This window comes from Plecotus auritus, assembly GCF_963455305.1.
Source record: "Plecotus auritus genome assembly, chromosome: 2".
Lineage (NCBI taxonomy): Eukaryota > Metazoa > Chordata > Mammalia > Chiroptera > Vespertilionidae > Plecotus > Plecotus auritus.
The window spans coordinates 71482871-71501685 of record NC_137771.1 but is presented as its reverse complement, the minus strand read 5'-3'; the positions used below and the strand labels follow the sequence as shown (position 1 = coordinate 71501685).

General features: G+C 48.5%; 1 protein-coding gene across 1 annotated transcript; it reads left to right on the top strand.

Moving 5' to 3' along the window:
- The first annotated feature begins 238 nt into the window (after positions 1 to 238).
- Positions 239 to 6470, top strand: BARHL2 (BarH like homeobox 2). Its single transcript, XM_080655498.1, has 3 exons — positions 239 to 1542; positions 3383 to 3608; positions 5416 to 6470. Exons 1-3 carry the CDS (start codon positions 933 to 935, stop codon positions 5726 to 5728), a joined length of 1149 nt encoding a protein of 382 aa, XP_080511624.1. The 5' UTR covers positions 239 to 932; the 3' UTR covers positions 5729 to 6470.
- Positions 6471 to 18815: the final 12345 nt, after the last annotated feature.

Here is an 18815-nt window from a genome sequence, read left to right as displayed (position 1 = left end):
TCCGAGGCTTCTCAAAAGAGCAGCGGGGCCGAGCCGCGCTCGCTGACGGGCTCGCGAGCCGCGTGGCCATTGGCTCCCGGCACGTCGGCGTCGCTCGCTCGCGCGCCGCTGCCAATGGGGGCGCGGGGCCCGGCGCGCGGCCTCGGCGGCGGGGGCGCGGGCCCGGTGCGGCGCGGGGAGCCGGCAGTGGCCGTGACGTCACGGGAGGGGGTCGGCGCCACCCTCCAGTAGCCGGATTACAAGCGAACGCGCCGGGCAGCGGCCGGAGTCGCACAGCATTGCGTCTCCGCCGCCTTCTGCTCCGGCTCCTTCTTTACCTCCTCCTCCTCCTCCTCCTCCTCCTCCTCCTCTAGTTGCCGCGACCTCTGCGGCGGTGTCTGCTCCACAACTTTACAAGAAAGTTCAGAAACTCCGCTCCGGGGCGCCGAGTCGCGCGCGGCAGCCACCCGGGGAGCCGCGGGGGAGATCGAGGGCTCGCAGCCGCCTGGGCTTCGCGGTCGCTGCACCTGCCACGTCTGCCGCCGCCGCTGCCGCTGCCGCCTGGTGCCAGGCAGTGAGCAGACCGGGCGGCAGCGGCAGCTCAGCGGCTTCAAGGGTCACCTCCTGTCGCCTGCATCTTCGCCTGGGTCCCTCGCGCCGCCGCCGCCGCCCCCCATGCGCGAGCTCCAGGCTTCCGCAACAATTTTTGTAACTTTGCCCCAGTCTTCCTTTCTCCCCACCCCTACTTTTTGCATAAGGGGAAAAAGTTGTGTCGAAACTGCCCACCGATTGCCACCTCCCAATTATCCTTCCTTCCCTCCCCTCCCCACTTTTTTTTTTTTTTTAAGCGGCGACAACATTGTTTAGTGTTTATTTTGTTTTGCGATCGATAGCTTCCTTTGCTTTGTTGGGGCGGCTGCTGAGCGGCGGAGCGGCGTGGACCTCATGTAGAAATGACAACAATGGAAGGGGCCAGCGGGTCGAGTTTTGGAATAGACACGATTCTGTCCAGTGCCAGTTCGGGCAGCCCCGGCATGATGAATGGAGATTTCCGCCCTCTCGGCGAGGCGAGGACCGCGGATTTTAGGAGTCAGGCCACTCCGTCCCCCTGTTCAGAGATCGATACCGTAGGAACTGCGCCTTCCTCTCCCATCTCGGTCACCATGGAGCCTCCGGAGCCGCATCTGGTAGCAGACGGGCCCCAGCATCACCACCACCTGCACCACAGCCAGCAGCCGCCGCAGCCCGCCGCGGCCCCCACGCAAAGTTTGCAGCCTTCGCCGCCGCAGCAGCCGCCGCCGCAGCCACCCGCGCAGCAGCTGGGCTCGGCCGCCTCAGCCCCCAGGACTTCCACCTCTTCTTTTTTAATTAAGGACATCCTGGGCGACAGCAAACCTCTGGCGGCGTGCGCGCCCTACAGCACCAGCGTCTCCTCTCCCCACCACACCCCGAAGCAGGAGAGCAACGCCGCGCACGAGAGCTTCAGGCCAAAGCTGGAGCAGGAGGACAGCAAAACCAAACTGGACAAGCGGGAGGATTCCCAGAGCGACATCAAATGCCACGGTGAGTCGCGCTGCCTCGGTCGTCCAGCTTCTCCTGCGGGTTCCCCGTCACCCCTGCGGTCTCCCGCAGATTTCTCGGATGGGGAGTTATTCCGGCCTCTTCTCTGGCGAGGTCGCCGCCACAGTCAAAACGCGCAAGCGGGAGGGAGGACTCGGCCGGGCCGAAGTTCTGTTTATTGTTACATCTCTACCTCTCAACCCACACCGACATCCACCTTCTTTCGTGGTTTTACTTAATTTTAATTTATTAGGAAGGGGCCAGCGGCGGAGGTGATCTTACGGGAAGGACTTGAGGTTTTTCCAGCCAGAGACCTTGTGAGTGGGAATAGGGAGACTGGGAGAGAGAAACCCGCTTAGCTAGTTGGTGTCTTGGGGTGTGATCACAACGTGGTACTTACTACTTAATAAAAATTATTTCATCCCCCCCCATACACACCATGTTTTCTAAACACCATCACAGGAATTATCAGGCTTAATAAAGGAAGAATTTCCGAGTTGATTAACAGAGCAACTTTAAAAAAAAATTAGATCGTTGTTTACATAGGGACGTTCACAAGGTAAAATGTTATAATCAGTTTTTCAGTGTTTTTAAAGCACCCTTCTTACCCGATGCCCCCACATGAATATCTGCATTTTAGAAAGATTTCTGGCTCTTTATTAGTAATTGGGGGGTAGAATTTATAAAAGTAAAATTTATGGAATTGAATTTATCTATTTTTGTAAAATAAGAAGATGGAAATTGAAATTGTCTTTCAACTCCCTTTTTCATTTTTTTCAGACAATTTCATAAGTGTTCTGGTCTTTGTGGCAAAAGACTTTTAACATAAAAGGAAAGTTTTTTTCCCTTTACTAAGTTCATTATTATTATTATTACTACTACTACTACTACTACTACTACTAATCTTTGCCATCTCTGGGAAAGATGTGTGCTGACTGTCTGGAAGATGGGATGTTGGCTCCTCATTTTACTATTACAGCATTAGCATAATAGTGCCCCAAACAGATGTACAGTCTGGTCCTGCGATTTTTGCGTGCACCAACCTCCCCAGTGGGTCAATTAGAGAGATTATTGTTCTTCCTGCAGGGAAGATCAAGGAGCACAGCAAAAACGGGTACAAGTAGAGAGGGATTGACATATCGATTTCCCAGCATTTCAGTAAAAAACCAAAGTTGACAAATGGAATCCGGAAATCTCTGGGCTGTCACCGGAATGGGCTCAGTGGTTTTGAGCTCAGCTCGGGGTCTGGGTGACACATTCTTTCTGAAGCTTGAAAAGACCTGATGCAAGCAGCCGCAGAGAGCTTGAGTCCAACCTTCCCCAAGTGCACCTGAAAAAGGAAAACAAATGCCTATGACTTTGAATAAACAGAAAAAGTGAAATGAAAAAGGTGCCCCCTCCTCAAAACACACACACACACACACACACAGCAGAAAGACCTTTTGAAAACTATCAAATCAGAAAAAATAATATTCTTAGTGAAAGATAAAAAAGGAAAGGGACAGGATCTTCCCTCCCCCCTCCAGCAAGGAAACAATAACAAAAGGACCCTTTATTGTAAAGTTTTCTTTTCTTTTCTTTTAAATTTCAAAGGTGGGAAGATCAGATACCCTTTTAGAACCCTTTTGGAAAGTCTGCACAAGGCTCCACACTCCTTATCCAGAAATTGGTCCTCTTTTTCCACACTGGCTGAGGCCCAAGTATGCGTGTAAGAAGGGTGGCAGAGAACAGTCCCCGGAGACCAGCGACTGGCTTGGGAATGTGGAAGTGTGTGCCAGAAGGACACTCCACCCTTCCCTAGTCCAGGTTACTTTACTAAACTGTGTCTGGGTTTCTACCATAGGAACAAAGGAGGAAGGAGACCGAGAGATTACAAGTAGCCGAGAGAGTCCCCCCGTGAGAGCCAAAAAGCCTCGCAAAGCCAGGACGGCTTTTTCTGACCACCAACTCAATCAACTGGAGCGTAGCTTTGAGCGGCAGAAGTACCTGAGCGTGCAGGATCGCATGGACCTGGCAGCTTCGCTCAACCTCACTGACACGCAGGTCAAGACTTGGTACCAGAACCGCAGGTAAGGGAGGCTGTGTGGGGGAGGAAAGCGTTCGGTCATCCAGGTTGTGACCAGAGCACTAATCTTTTCTCCTGGCCTTGGGAGAAAAGAAGGGACTCAGAAGGCTTGGACTGGTCACTCGGGGGCTTTCAAGCAGGGGCAGGGATTAGCCACTCCCCCAAGGAGAGAGCTGTTGAGGAGCAGCTGGAGTTTAGAGTTTTGCACTTCTAAGTGTCTTAACATGTGCTACTTTCACTCTCACATCTGAGTGGTTTGAATTTCCCCACTTTGTCCCCAAGTCAATGAGGCCCCACCTTCTCAAATTGAGACATCTGGGCAGCTGACACTCAGGCTGGTAGAGCATGCGAGGTGCACCCTTTGGGCCTGCCCCAGGCTGGTTCTGAATGTCTGTAGCTGGCCACACATCCTAGCTATTTCAGTCTCGGAAGAACTGCCCCTCTGGCCTCAGCTTCAATGTCCTTGCCTTGGCCTGTGAGGCAGCCAGGAGAGGTAAGGTGGGCAGCAGCAGGCAGGAGAATGGGGCAGCTGGCCAAGCATCCAGCCTCAGTATCTGTTCCCTGTACCGGCTGCCTCAGAGCTCAACTGGAACCTTTCGAGGAAATTAGGAAAGGGGCTGGCAGAGCTTGCAGGCCCCCCCCCCCGGTCCCCCCCCCCCAACTGCAGAGGGAACCCAGGCAACCTGAGGCCGAGATTATAGTGTTTCCAAGCCGGACAGTTGTCTCCCTTTTCTCGATTTTTTCTCTCCCCCTCTTTTGCTCTCATTTGTGTTTTAATTGTCCATAAGTGTGGTTGGAAATGCCCATCCAGTTGTCATCTTTACCATAATTTTCTGTCTCATTACATACGGTTTCAACCACCCTAATTCTGTCGGAAAACATTAGTGTCATTTGTAGCCAATTTAAAATGGGCGACATGTTTATTAATTTGGCTGGAGCCGCTGGCTATGGACGGCCCACCAGCCCTGAGTTCCTTCCTGTGGCATTTGAGCCATGGCCTACTCTCTTGTCTTCTTAACAGAGGTGCAGTGGGGGAGGGAGGAGAAGGAGAGAAGCGGATCACAGGTTTTAATTGTTACTCTCTCTCTGAGGAGACAATATCTGGAAAAGCATTTTTCCCCTCCCGGAATGGCCCGGAGGTACTGACCCCTTGGGAGAGCCCTCTCTCTAACGAATTCCGTTCGGAAACCTGGTCGCCGCCTTCCCCACCCTAAGTCCCCTGCCTGCCGTAAGGTCCTGTCAGGTTGATGGGAGAGACGTGTCTCTACATCCCCGGGGACGACGGAGAAGGGCCAGGGTCCCCGGCTCAGGGGTCTCTGCGTCCCTTTGTTTACCGGTTCTGCTCGCTCGGCCAGGAGAAAGGGGGGAGGGGCAGAGAGCGGACCCTCCGCGGTTGTTGGGGAGCCACTGGCTGGGAAAGGGAATTAGAGGAGGAGGGAAAAGACCGCCCGCAGAAACAGTGGTCTTAGCTGGCCGCCAGCAAAGTTTCAGGAGGTACCCAAACTGTGAGGGGTGGGGCAGCAGGAGAGCAGAGGGCCAGGAAAAGGCAGCAGAGCTTGTAGAGTTTCATTTGCGAATGTCGCAGACATCGAAGGTGTAATTTAAGACATTGACTTGGATGTTGGTCACTCCGTGGGAAGAGGGTGGTGTGTGTGTGTGTGGGTTGGGGAGCTGTTAGGAGGTGCGGCTCATTCTGGGTTCTCTCGGCCTCCTGTCCCCCCGGAGGAGAAGGCGGGAGAGGGCAGAGAGGGGACGCTGGTGCCCGGGCCGTGCCCACGGCCGCGGGTGCGTGCATGTCCACTTTTTTCCAGGACCAAGTGGAAGCGGCAGACGGCGGTGGGCCTGGAGCTGCTGGCCGAGGCGGGGAACTACTCGGCCCTGCAGAGGATGTTTCCGTCGCCCTACTTCTACCACCCGAGCCTGCTGGGCAGCATGGACAGCACCACCGCCGCCGCGGCCGCCGCCGCCATGTACAGCAGCATGTACCGGACTCCCCCCGCACCCCACCCCCAGCTGCAGCGGCCCCTGGTGCCCCGAGTGCTCATCCACGGCCTGGGGCCCGGGGGCCAGCCGGCTCTCAACCCTTTGTCCAACCCCATGCCAGGCACCCCGCACCCCCGGTGAAGAACGGGAACAGAGGCGGTGCTGCAGTCCCTCCCTCGTCTCCTCCCCTACTCGGAAGGCTGCGCTTCCTCTCCCCGCACCGGCCCAGGGCCTCCCTCGCCGCAGCCCCGGGGAAACCAAGCGAGAGAGGAAGACGCTCAGCAATGGGCGGGGCCCCCCGGGAGCCAGCCCTCCGCACCCCCTCCCCACCCCCAGGGAAAGCTCCCACAGCAGTGTGACTGGCGAAAACGCTGACCCCACACAAAGTTCGACCAGTAAGTGAAAACAGCAACAAAAATGAAACCTCAAGTTCTTTTTAAAAATGACTTTAGGGATCAGGGGGAGGGCGGGGGAGGGGCAAGGAGTGAAGCGAGAAGGGCGCGGAGAGCGAACTGCACGGGCAGAGAACTGCAGACGGACAGACGGGCCCCAGGCAGAGGGCGTCGCCGCGGACACTCCGTCTGCCCCAGAGAAAAGAGGAGGATAACTGAGAACTTTGCACTGACTTCTCATGACCTTTTTTCTTTTGGAAAAGTGGCATGCTCCATAATATGGAAAAAAAATGTACATTGGAAAGACCGAGTGATAAGTGATATATCATATTTATTATATGTTGTCCAAAAAAAGAGTCACTTATATACGTTAGTAAAATATGATTTTCCTTTTCATGTCTTTTTGATTCAGTAAAATAAATGCTTAGACAAGAATATAGATTTTTTTGTGATTGAAAATTACAAAAATAAAGTTTATCTTTTTTTAACAAGTGATGAAATCCAAGGGAGCTGATTTTACTAAAGCAGAATGTATTCTGATGAAGCGTCAGATTTTATTTAGAAAAATAAATCCTTCCCGGAATATTAAGAATCTGTAAAATTTGTAAAGACATAAGTTGACGTGTATAAAAACAGCTCGCTGCTTCATGCTGGCCTCTTCAGAGCCGCTGTTACGTGTGATTGCCTTTCTTTTTAAGTGGGCGATTTCAGAGCAGCCGCCGGAGCAAGTCCGTGGTTGTAGGCTGCTGGCGACTGCTAAGCGAGCGGCCAACTTTCCCAATCGACGGCCTGCCTGGAACCCCCCTGAACCGGGGCTGCCCGCCCCTCCTCCTCCTCTTCGGGCTCCGCCCGGGGCCGCCGGGGTCCCCGGTGCTGGGCGGGCGGCCGCCGCTCCGTGGGCCTCGCAGCTGTTGCGAAGCCTGCGGCCGGGCACCGGCGCAGCAGGACAGCCTGCGAGCGGGAGGCTGCTGGCCGCACAATTAGGACGCCCGGGGGACTCGGAGAGGCCGGGCTAACTAACTCTTGTGGCGGCTTTGATCCTTGCCTTCTCCTTCCCCACGGGCATCCAACCCCCTGCCCGCGCCGAGGCTCGCGTCCTAGTGAGTTTGCTGTGCTGGGAAGCCTGGAGAGGGAATGCAACTCTAGGCGGGACTGGCGTGCCAGGCTTTCTATCAGAGCCTCTGGATGAGGTGGGACCGCAAAGCGAGAGGACCTGCCCCGAGGGTGGAGGAGGCCGCCGCCTGCTTTAGGAGTGTGTGTGAATGTGTAGTAATGGTCCCCCCCCCCCCCAGCACTCAGTTCTATAAGAGGGGGAAACTGAATGGGGGGGGGGGTGGTGTGCAGTTCTGGGACTGCTTCCATCTCCAGCACCTGGATACTTCCTGAGGAACCAGAGAGGAGGATCTCGAATCAGATCTCTGTCCTCACTCCCGTCCTAGAGCAGTGTCAAAGGGGGTAAGACACACAGCTGAAACAAAACCACACCCGTCCCCCAACTTCCTTGGATGTTTGAACCTTAGTAGAGTTAAAAAACATTTTAAGAAATGTGGTGTTTCGTGGGAGTGTGTGCTGGGGAGGAGTGGGAAAGAAGAAGGGAAGAAGTGAAATCCAGGAGGAAATTGCCTCCGGCGCCTAGATCAGACCTTTGCTAATTAGGGACTGGTTTGCAGATTTCTCTCCAGCTCATCAATTTGTTTTAAAAAATGGTCTTGGTCTTGTTTGATTCTAACAAAAGGGCCTGGACTGCCCCTTCCTTTTTCTTCCTGCTGAGCTGGGGGAACGCAGGCAGCTGGCCTGGGCTGGAAGCTGGGTGCCACTGTGGCTAGTGGGAATGCCAATGCCAGGGCACTCAGCAGATGCTCCTTGCGCCATCTTAGCTGCTGCTGAGTTTTACAGTCAAGTTCGCGTAATTACAAAATGATCTGCCTGGGCCTAAAAGACACTTCCCCAGGCTCGGGGGCTAGCTAACATAGCTCCTGTCTGCACGGGCCCTGGCGCTTGTCAGCTTTGGCACGAGGGGGACCTGGAGTTCACACCTCCCAAGTTCCCTACCGAGAGTGACTTCAGGTCCAGGTGGGAAAAGTACATAAACCCCCTACAAATGCAAACAAAGCTATAGCACCCATCTGCTACCGGCAGCTCACCAGCCATTTTGCCACTGCCCCTTCACTCTCAAGGCTGAATTTGGGCTCCATAGCTGGACAAAGCACGGTATCTACAGAAACTAAGGTTTCTTAATGAACCTCATATTCCACTGCTGCTAGCAGCCACTCTCTACCCATTACAGTCCTCCCACATTTGCTTTTTTTCAAAGTCATATTATCCCCACCCCGCAACCATGCCGCTGAAAGTGTCAGTTCTCCTTCTGAATTTGATTACTTCCTATTGCATCTAAGTTAGGCAAATTGGATGATGGAGGTGGGCTTGTCCCAGGAAGAAAGCTGAGTCCTGGATTCCATTTTTTTCATTCTTTTCTTTCTATAGCAGTATTACAAAGGTGACTGTCAGCAGGTGACCCTCACTTCAAATGTCCCCAAACTCTTGCTTACAAGTCAAACTCAAACCCAGCCCTTTCCGGTAGAAGAGCCCCCTCAGTCCTTCCTAGCCGGCCCAACAAAGTGGGGGAGGGGCTGGCTAGGAGGGGATGAGTGCAACCCCGGACTTTCTGAAAAGCAAGGAACAAGATAACAGGCAAACGCCTCTTCTCAGGGGAGTTCTAGAGTTAGTTGTGAAGGCCCAGAGGAAAGCTGTCCCTGGGAGCTGCGCTCCTTGTCTTTTCCCACCTTCAGCGGGTGTCTGAAGGGCACTCCACAGCTAGACTCCATTTGGTTTGCTCCTTTGATTAAGTTGGGGATTGGCAAAAGGGTCTTTCTGTGGCAACCTTTGCTTGCTACAGAAACACAGGAGCACACACTTCTTTTAGAGAGATGTTTAAACACCCACAAAGGCCCCTTAGATTTGCTTTGGGACCCCAGCAAACCAGGCACAAATCTGTAGTGAGTGTGAAATAAGTTAACTCCCCAGCTACCAGCTCCTCTTAGCTTGAGCCAGCCATTGTCAATGAATTGCAAAGTAATGGTTGCTGTTTGCCTCCAGCAAATATACCTACCACCCTGTGTCAGTTTATTTTTGCTCCACCCCTTAAAATGAACGCTCACATGATGGCAAATTAGACAGCTGATTTCCTCTGTTGCAAATAAAACCGCTTACCCTCAAACCAAGACTCCCCTCCTCCTCCCTCCTGCCCTCTGACTCCTGCTTAGAGAGCCCTTCCCCAGAAGTCTGCCAGCTCCTACCTCCCCTCTTTAAACAGGCAGCTTGTGAGTAGCTTGTTTTGCTGTATTTTTAACTTTCTAAAAATATTTGGAAAAGCTCTCCCCAGGGCTGGGGAAACTTTAGCTCCTGTTAAGCCACGTGGTTACAAAAATATACTGGAAGAGAGCTGCTTGGTTTTCTAAAAAGCCAGGCACGGTGTGAAGTCAACATACTTGGAAAGAGACTGACTTTTTGCCACTGGTGAGAGTAGAAGCAGGACTGCGCCTGGGAAAGAACTGATGTTCCTCCAGAGCTGTGGGTCCTTGGTGCGGGAAGGCTGGCTTGTCTTGTGCCTCGGCGGTTGTCTAGGGATGTGTGGGAGGAAGAGTGAGTGTGGGCTTTCCCAGGGTTTACCCCGTGGATCCTGGAAAAATGCCTCCAGGTCTTTTTCCAGTCCCACTTCCTTAGCCACTTCCAGCCATTCTCTCTACTCCCTCCCTCCCCACCTTTCCCTGGAGTTGGGTCGCACGGCCAGGGTCAGTGCCCCTCCCTTCTTATTTCTGGCAGGCTGAACACCCCCAGGGCTGAGTAGGGGTCAGTGTGTGGGGCTGGGGTATGTGCTTCCAGAGCAAGGGAGATGTCTCTGGCTTCTTGCACTGGAAAACCAGGTCAGCTGTCTCGGAGCAGTGAGATGACTCAGAAGGGACTTTTTTCCTCCCCTCCTTACGGCTGAATTTTGAAGGTGTCTGTCAGTCTGAGTGCTGCTGGGTGGACCATCTCGGCCAACCTGGCATTCTCAGTTTCTCTCCTCGCTGCCTTTCCTGGAATCCCCCTACTTCCCTCGCTTAGTTTTTCTCTCCTAGCACCACAGACAGCTCCCCGGGCGCGCGTCGGAGCCAAATGCCCGGGGCCGGCGGGTTCCCGACAAAGCAAAGGCGACCGCAGGGGGCGCGCCGGGTTAGGGTCCGCGGTGCCCGCGGAGGACGTCCGCGAAGTGATTACAGAGCGACCTCCCTGGCAGCGTTTCCTGGTTAACCCTAAGTCAAAACAGGGGCACATTCCAAAGAACAAAATCTTCAGATCAATAAAGTAATTCACGAACCAAAAGATCTCGGGGTAAGTAGTGCTCAGTGACAGATCCACGCTAAACCGTCCCTATTTAATAAGTTCTTAGTGGAAGCCGACTGGGGAGGAGCGGGGACTCAGGCCCGCGGCTTCGAAACCCTCGCGCCGCGCCCGGCGAGGTCGCCAGTGGGACCCCTCTCTAAAGGGCACTTGTCACGTCCTCCGCTCGCGCAGCCTCCGCCGAGGGGAGCCCAGGAGAAGCGCTCCGGAGGCGGCCGCACTGAGTGCGGGTTGAGCCGAGGCCCTGCTCTCCGCCGCAGCTCCCAGCCCGCACCTCCTCCCCGCGGGTATGGGACTCTCCCAGGTCCGGCTACTATCGGGCCCCGGTCGCCCCTGCGGGAGTTCCACTGAAAGAAGAGAACCTGCGCGAGCGCGAGATTGAACTTGATTGACGATGAAAGGGCTTTGTCACTTGGTGGAGCTGCTTCATTCCCGCCCCCGCCCCCTCCTAGCTCCGGCGGCTGGACTGGATTCTTTAAAGAGGCCCTTGGCTTAGCGGTCCTCCTTCCCACTCCTAATAGCCCGCAGGCAGCGGTTTCCGCAGGGCTCCAAGCCCGGCTGCAGCGCCCGGGCTCCGCGGGGGGCTCCCTCGGGGTGCGCCCCAGCCCGGCCTTCGCGCTCCTCCCGCCGCGGGGACAGCCTTGTGGCCACCAGTTCGCTCCCCTGGTTACTGACGGCGTTTCGGAGAAGAATGCTCGCATCAGGATCCTATAGACCAGGGACAGGAAACCAGATGCTTTCACGAACGGGGCTTGGCTGGGCCTGCAGAGCAGGTCCCTCCTCTCAAATCTCTGTGGGCTCAGGAGAGAACATAAAACCTTCTCCTTTTTCTATGGAGATAATAATGTTTGCCCAGGTGGGAGCTCGTATCTGTATCCCTCTTCATACCCCACCCCCCCAGCCCTTAAAATACCTCATGGCTACAAATGACTGCCTCCTTCAGGTTTTCCTTTAGTTCTTGGAAGCCAACTCCTTTTCGTTGACCCTCTCCCCCACCCCCCTCACACATACTTCCCCTCTGGCTCTCCCCTTCCTCTTCCCCGTTATTGTTGCAGGGATGAAAATGCTAAGTGGAATTTAGAAACTGATAGAGTCTTGTAGCAGCATAGATTACCCACATTTGAGAGCTCAGGCACCATTTGTGAGCCAGCAAAGCCTGGAGGGGCTGGTGGAAGAGTAGGTGTCCCAGGGCAAGGGGCGGAGAAGTTTTCTACAGGCCAGTATGTATATATAATGCCGCCTCAAGAGAGAACTAAGCATCAGTGGTGCATGGTTTCCCTACTCCTGTGCTACACAGTTAGAGTGCCCATGGTGGAGAAATGCTCCACCACATTCTAAAACCAGACAGAATGTGAGGAAGAGGAGGAAGTGCTACCCGCTTCCTACGGTAGGGTAGCTAAGTTACTTGGTATAGTTTCCAGATAGGGGGTCCTCCAAGTGAAGAGACCACAGTAGGTCTCTTTCTCATGAGACAGTTTTCTGGTTGAGTCATCTGCTATGAAATGGTTTTCTAGTGATCTAATTTGAAATTTTTTATTTCCTTAACATTTCTCATTTGAGAAAATGGGCATGCCATGATATCTGAAAGATGCAAATAGTGTTTGGTAAGCACGACGAAAAGGCTGATTGCCCAATTTTCTTTTGCACCAACTCTTCCTTCCCCCAGGCTGAGTGGACATTTGCAGAACTATGGGAAGGGAAATTCTAGTCCAGATATTAAGAGACAGAGTTGCCCTTTGGAAATAGGGTGTATCAGAGCCACAAATCACTTTAAAACATCAAATTATTATTCATCTGACCCATTTTCCACAAACTTGTTCTATTAATAATGGAAGCTTCCTGAAGAGTGTCCATTAAATTAAGATTTCAAAATGACATCTACTTCCTCCCCAGCCTTAAGTGAGCATACTGGCATTACATTAAATATGTTCATATGTGAATACATGCATGATTATCACATAACCTTTCAATGCCATGCATCAATAGAGTGGCCTATAAAGTCCTATAAAGCACAAATTTTATCTTCTTTTCTGGATTGCTTTTGAAAGTTTTGGCAATCTATATTTTGGATCTCCTCCTTGAACTTCTCTAGTTTTATGTCACAGCAGATCACCAAGGGCCAGTTCTTTGCAGTCCCACCCATTTGTGTCAGGTGTTAGGCCGCTGCCAGCCCGCCTCAGCCTTGCCCAATCAGAGCACAGGTAAGAAAGTGGAGGTAGTGTTGCCTGGACTTTGGCTGCTTCTGCTTACTCCACCTTCAGCCCTCTGTGGAGTTTTCCCAGGTGTGCCTTGTTCCAGAGACCAGGCCCCAGCTTTTGTTACCCCTTTCCTCTACCGCTCTAGCTATTGTTTTGGGTTACAGCCCTTCACTCTTGATGGGGCCAAAGGGATGGCATTATTGCAGCTCCACGCATGCCATGGTGCAGTTGGTGGCCTAATTATCCCGCAGAAGGCATAATTATTTTCACATGCCCAAAAGTCCTCCCACAAAGATATTTATTAGGGTAGAATTTGATTAGAATTTATATAAACACTGAGACCTATCCACCTCATTTAGTAAAGAAATAATGACTGCTTTCATTTTAGGAACTGCTAACAGATCTGATGGCTAGGGATCCGGTGAGAAGTGTCAGGTGAGTGGATTCATAAAGAAAGACTCTAGTCTGCCTGGAGACTTTTTTTTTTTTTTTTTTTTTTAAAAAGGCCTACATCCTCAGAGTCGGTTCTGCTCTCCATTCCCACCTTGCTTTTATCCTTCTAATTTTTACTTTGCTATTTTATGTATTTGGGATGTTTTTATGGAAGCAAAGGTGATGGGCCAAACATTTCTATTAAGGGATGTCAGTGCTGAAAAGTTGAATTAAGCTTTTACATTTATTAAATCTTACTATTAATTTCTTGGAATAGGATTAGAAAAAAAGGGACTATTGAAAACAGTGCTTGTTAACAGTAGCATTTCAGGAAGGACCCCCCTTATTTGCCAACATGTTTACAGGCTTTTCCTTTCCTCCCATAAATGATCTAGTCCAGTGGTCGGCAAACTGCGGCTTGCGAGCCACATGCAGCTCTTTGGCCCCTTGAGTGTGGCTCTTCCACAAAATACCACAGCCTAGGTGAGTTTATTTTGAAGAAGTGGCATTAGAAGAAGTTTAAGTTTAAAAAATTGGGCTCTCAAAAGAAATTTCAATCGTTGTACTGTTGATATTTGGATCTGTTGACTAATGAGTTTGCCGACCACTGATCTAGTCCCTAAGGAGAGCATGACTCTTATTGGGTTCTGCCTAGAAATTTGGCAAAAGGTTATTTTCCAACATCCAAATTAACAAGTAATTGGATTTTAAGCAGAACTGATTCTGATCCAAACTCAGGATTGGAAGGAATCTCAAAGGTCATCTGGTTTATTACCTATTTTAAGCTTTAGTTTTTTCTACAACGTATTTGTTTAGTGGTTTTTTTCTTTCAACCCTGTTCTCTCTCCCATTTTTTTTTCCCTGTAAAAATAGAGGAAGGGAAGGAAATACTACAGTACTATAGTATTTTTAGATTATTCTTGACTTTCAACTTTAATGGAATTAAACTTCTGTGGTCAACTCACAAAAGAAACACACTTTTTGGGTAAAAATTACTAAAATAACTTTCTTAGTATAAAAGTAATGCATGCTCACTGCAGAATCTTTATAAAATACTGAAGAGTAGAGAGATGAAATAAAGTCCATCTTCTATCACTCAAAGACAACTACTGCTAATATTTGATTTATTGTTTATAGATTTTTGCTGTGAATTTTTACATAGTTGTGATCACATTTTATCTGGAATATCATTTATGCTTTTCCCATGTAGAACCAGTATTTCTCTGCATTATTTCAAACTCTTTGTAAGTGTAATATTTGATACAAAATATTCTCTCTCATAATAGTCAACTATTCTTTTCATCGATGGACATTTAGATTGTTTCCCTTAACTTGAGATAAACAATGCTTCAGTGAGCATTAAAGTAAGATTTTGGAGAATAGATTCTACATGTTACTTGCATATCACTTTATTATCTTGATTAGGCAGTGGAAGAAAGAGAAGAACAAGATGACCAGCTCAAGAAGGGAAATGAATTCCTGACTAAAGGCAGTGAGTGGTTTTGGTGAATGGTGCCAATTCAGCCTGAGCAGATTGAGAGCTGTGTGCATTAGCCTGTATATGTTGTGGTGAAGTCAACTAAGAACACTACTTGCATTTTTGTGTGTATGTACTTTGAGCTTCACGGACTTTCGGTATGAATTTGGCAGTCTCCTCATCAGAGAAACGTGCCTGACTAAAGAAGGAGGAAGAGGGTTAGGTCTCTTCTGATTTAGGTTGATAGCACGTTGTCGGCCTGGTTTGTCCTACTGTTTTCTGTGCTCCAACTATCCTGTGGGTAAAGAGAATGTGTTAGCTTCTAGGGCTGTCAATCTGGCACCTTTCATCAGAACTAAGTTCAGGTTAAAGAAAAACACACACCACATAAACCACAAAGAAATTTGAGGGTGGGGGTGGAGAGTTGAGGAAAAGAATTAAATAGCAATAGTCTACCCTTTCATTTACATGACACACATTAACCGTAACATAGAAGTTCCAAGAGAACTGTCTTGTTCTCTTGTCTCCAGGAGCCCATGTAGGGCGCTTTAATTGCCACATTTTCAAACCGCTATAATGGTGAGGATGTCTTAGTAATTACCTTAATGAGATAACACCTTTCTCTCCCTCAACCTACTCATTATCATGCCTCTTGTTCAAATTTCAACTACAAAGAACTATACTTGTAAAAAAAGTCTGAAATGTATTGTTCCAGGTCTCAGACCCTTAAAATAATCACATTGCACATATCTTAAAATCATGAAAGAAATAGTACACACAGGCAATTCGAGTATGTTAAAGGAAAGGTTTGAGATAAGTAAACTAAACATCTGGGTGCCCTTTAATTATTCTTGGTTGGATCTTTATCTTGACCTAAAGTGATGCTAAGGTGCCAGAGTGATGAATTTTAAGATGTTGGGCTGTGAAGACGTGCAGCTGCAACACTGATGGATTTAGGGAGGGATGGTAACAAGGTTAGCTGCATGTGAAGTGTGAATTGAGATTTTTGCAAAGAGACTGTGATTGCAGATGGGCATAATGTTGTACCCTTGCATGAAATCTTGCTATTATTGTATAATGGTCAGACAGAGTGTGAAATGACTTATTACTTTTCTTTTATTCTTTAATGAAGTTGGTTAGAGTAGCAGTACTACGGCTAGTCAATAATAGTAAAGCACACACACAAAAACTATGACAGTTGCAGATATATTAAATATTTATTTAGTTTTGACTTTTTTCTCCCAATTTTCATGAATATCCATATGCAAACAGAAGCATCCCTTTATCCATATAGTACAAATTTTCACTGATTTGCGTATCTGCCCTTACCATACCATTATTATCCTGCATAAATACTCTACAAGGCCATGTTACATATAAAATATTTCAGCATCCAAGACAATTTCATAACACTTTTAAGTGTTTAAAAATGCTGTGATGCTTTTAGGCTGATTTAAGCATGGAACTGTGATTTGAAAACTCCATTTGGAGTTATATGGGTAATATTGAAATATCAGTTTATCATTATAGTGGCTAGAAATAGTTTGTGGAACAACATAATGTAAACCAATTATGAGGCCCACTCTTTAATATGGTTTGAGTTGTAGGAAAGATCAAACCAGTTATTCTGTTTTGTAATGAAGAGTACATATCTTTTCTTATATCACACATATCGTTATTTTTCTACCTTATAGAGCCCATAATATAAATGTTTTTTACTGCCCAATATTAACATCACAAAAAGATAATACCTTAGGTTTTACAAGTCAAAGAGAAATAGTGCTACCATGTTAAAAACAAAATAAAGCAGCCCCAGTGAGTTGGGCTCAATGATTAGAGGGTAGGCCTGAGGACTGAAGGGTCTTGGGTTTGATTCGGGTCAAGGGCACATTCCTGGATTGCAGGCTTGATCCCTAGCCCCAGGCTGGTGAGTGCAGGAGGAAACCCATTAATGTGTCTCTCTCACGTGTGGGAGGCAACCAATGGATGTGTGTCTCTCTCACATCAATGTTTCTCTATCTGTCTCTCCCTCCTCCTTTCCACTCTCTCTAAAAAAATCAATGAAAAAAATATCCTAGGGTGAGGATTAACAACAACAACAACACCAAAACGCAAAACAAATAAAAAGCCCTCTTTGGATATAGTCAATATCCTGGCTCCTGATGCCATGTTAGAAACAGTAATAAATATGTATTTTAAAAATACTTGGTTTTAGAAATTAGTGTCTTTATCCATTATAGAATAATTTTTATATGGTAACTAAGATTCATAATCATAATGCATTGGATTGATACTCTTTTTAAAAAATATATTTTTATTGATTTCAGAGAAGAAGGGAGAAGGAGAGAGAAAGAAACATCAATGTGAGAGAGAAACATCAGTTGGTTGTCTCCTGTATGCACCTTGATCAGGGATCAAGCCTGCAACCTGGGTATGTGCCCTGATTGGGAATCTAACTTGTGACCTTTTGTTGCACAGCATGATGCTCAACCAACTGAGCCACGCTAGCCAGGGCTGAAAATTTAATGCCCAGTGGTCATGGCTCAGTGGTTGAGCACAGGCCTATGAACCAGGAGGTCACAGTTTGATTCCCAGTCAGGGCACATTCCTGGTTTTCAAGCTTGATCTCCAGTAGGGGGCATGCAGAGGCAGCCGATGGATTGTTCTATCTCATCATTGATGTCTCTCTCTCTCGCCCTCTCCCTTCCTCTCTAAAATCAATAAAAAATGGTTTAATTTAAATTTGTGAATAATTTGAAATACATATTATTATATAGTTAGACGCTGATGTAACAAAAATTCTTGTTCTGTATTTGGAATATATAGAGTCAAATAATGATGTTCTTCAAAGCAACACCAATCAATCTTAGGAACAAACTTAGAACAGTTGGCCTAGAAAAATAATATTTAGTCTTGTCCCTCAGCACCAGATTTATCAACCCTTCCCATACTTTTCTTTGGCCTAACTTCCTGCATAGGCAGAAAGAATTCCATAACATGTAGTTCCTGATCACTCAAAAGATAGAATGACATTTATTTAGACGAAATCTGGAAATATAACATCATACTATATTCTTTCATTTCTTTTCTTAGACAAATGTTTTCTTTTACTAGAAACCTCATTTAAAAATACTTAAATTTATTCTTTTACTTTTAAATTACAGTTTACATTCAATATTATTCTGTATCACTAGAAACCTCTTAAAGCAACTGGAGTCTAAGACTGTAGTGGAGTGAATGTTGGAATTTCACAAGATTGTTCTAAGAATATATGTAGTATGGGTAACTATGGATAGTGCAGATTTTTGAAGGAACTGAATTTGTGAGGTATCTTAACTCTGTATGTTTGAGATGTCAGTTTTAGGGAAGACATGCACTTCTGCTGTTTACATAGTGACTTGGTCATATCCATAGAAAACTTGACTTTTGGCTTTTGGCAACTATAATTGTGGTCTTCTTTATTCTATACTAGAGGTCCGGTGCATGAAATTCGTGCATGGGGGGTGGGGTGTCCCTCAACCCGGCCTGCACCCTCTCCAATCTGGGACCCCTGCAGGATTGGGCCTAAACGGGCAGTTGGACATCCCTTTCACAATCTGGGACTGCTGGCTCCTAACTGTTCGCCTGCCTGCCTGCCTGATTGCCCCTAACCACTTCTGCCTGCCAGCCTGATCACCCCCTAACAGCTCCCCTGCTGGCCTGATTGACCCCTAACTGCTCCCCTGCCAGCCCAATCACCCCCAAATGCCCTCCCCTGCCATGACCCGCCTCCTCCACCGGGACCGGCCTCCTCCACGCTGCGTAGAGCTGCAGGACCCCCAGGCCTCACAGCATGGAGCAGCCACCGTGCCCTGCCTCCACTGTGCATGCAGCCATCTTGTGGTGGCCATCTTGTGGCAACCATCCTGCGACGACGTCACATGAGTGCGTCGCGCAAGGGCGTGATGCCACCTAGGCTTTTATTATATAGGATTCCCTAGAGTGAAATGCTATGATTGGCTTGCAGTCTACTAAGATCAGCCCTTCTATAGCTGATCTTAAAGTAACTCCATATCAAAGAATTCATTATCTGTTACATGGGTGAAAATCTGATCCACTATCTTGTGAATTTCAGATTAAAAAAAAATTGGCTAAGTTATATCTGTTGCAGTTAACTGTGACAACATTTTAGGTATCCCATACAATTTAACGCTAATGTTGTGAAACTTTGAATACTTCTTCATTAAGAAAAATTTTCAGCTTACCGTGAATACTCAGTATGCACATAAACATTTATCTTAACTAATTTTTCAGCTGATCACTTTACTCTTGGGGTTTCTTTCTTAATCTCATCCTAGCATGAGAGACAT

Excerpts from the sequence above, each read along its gene's own strand:
- BARHL2 (XM_080655498.1), top strand. The coding sequence starts at position 933 with ATGACAACAATGGAAGGGGCCAGCGGGTCGAGTTTTGGAATAGACACG. Across the intron at positions 1,543-3,382 it reads GAGCGACATCAAATGCCACG|GAACAAAGGAGGAAGGAGAC; the intron begins GTGAGTCGCGCT and ends TTTCTACCATAG. Across the intron at positions 3,609-5,415 it reads ACTTGGTACCAGAACCGCAG|GACCAAGTGGAAGCGGCAGA; the intron begins GTAAGGGAGGCT and ends ACTTTTTTCCAG.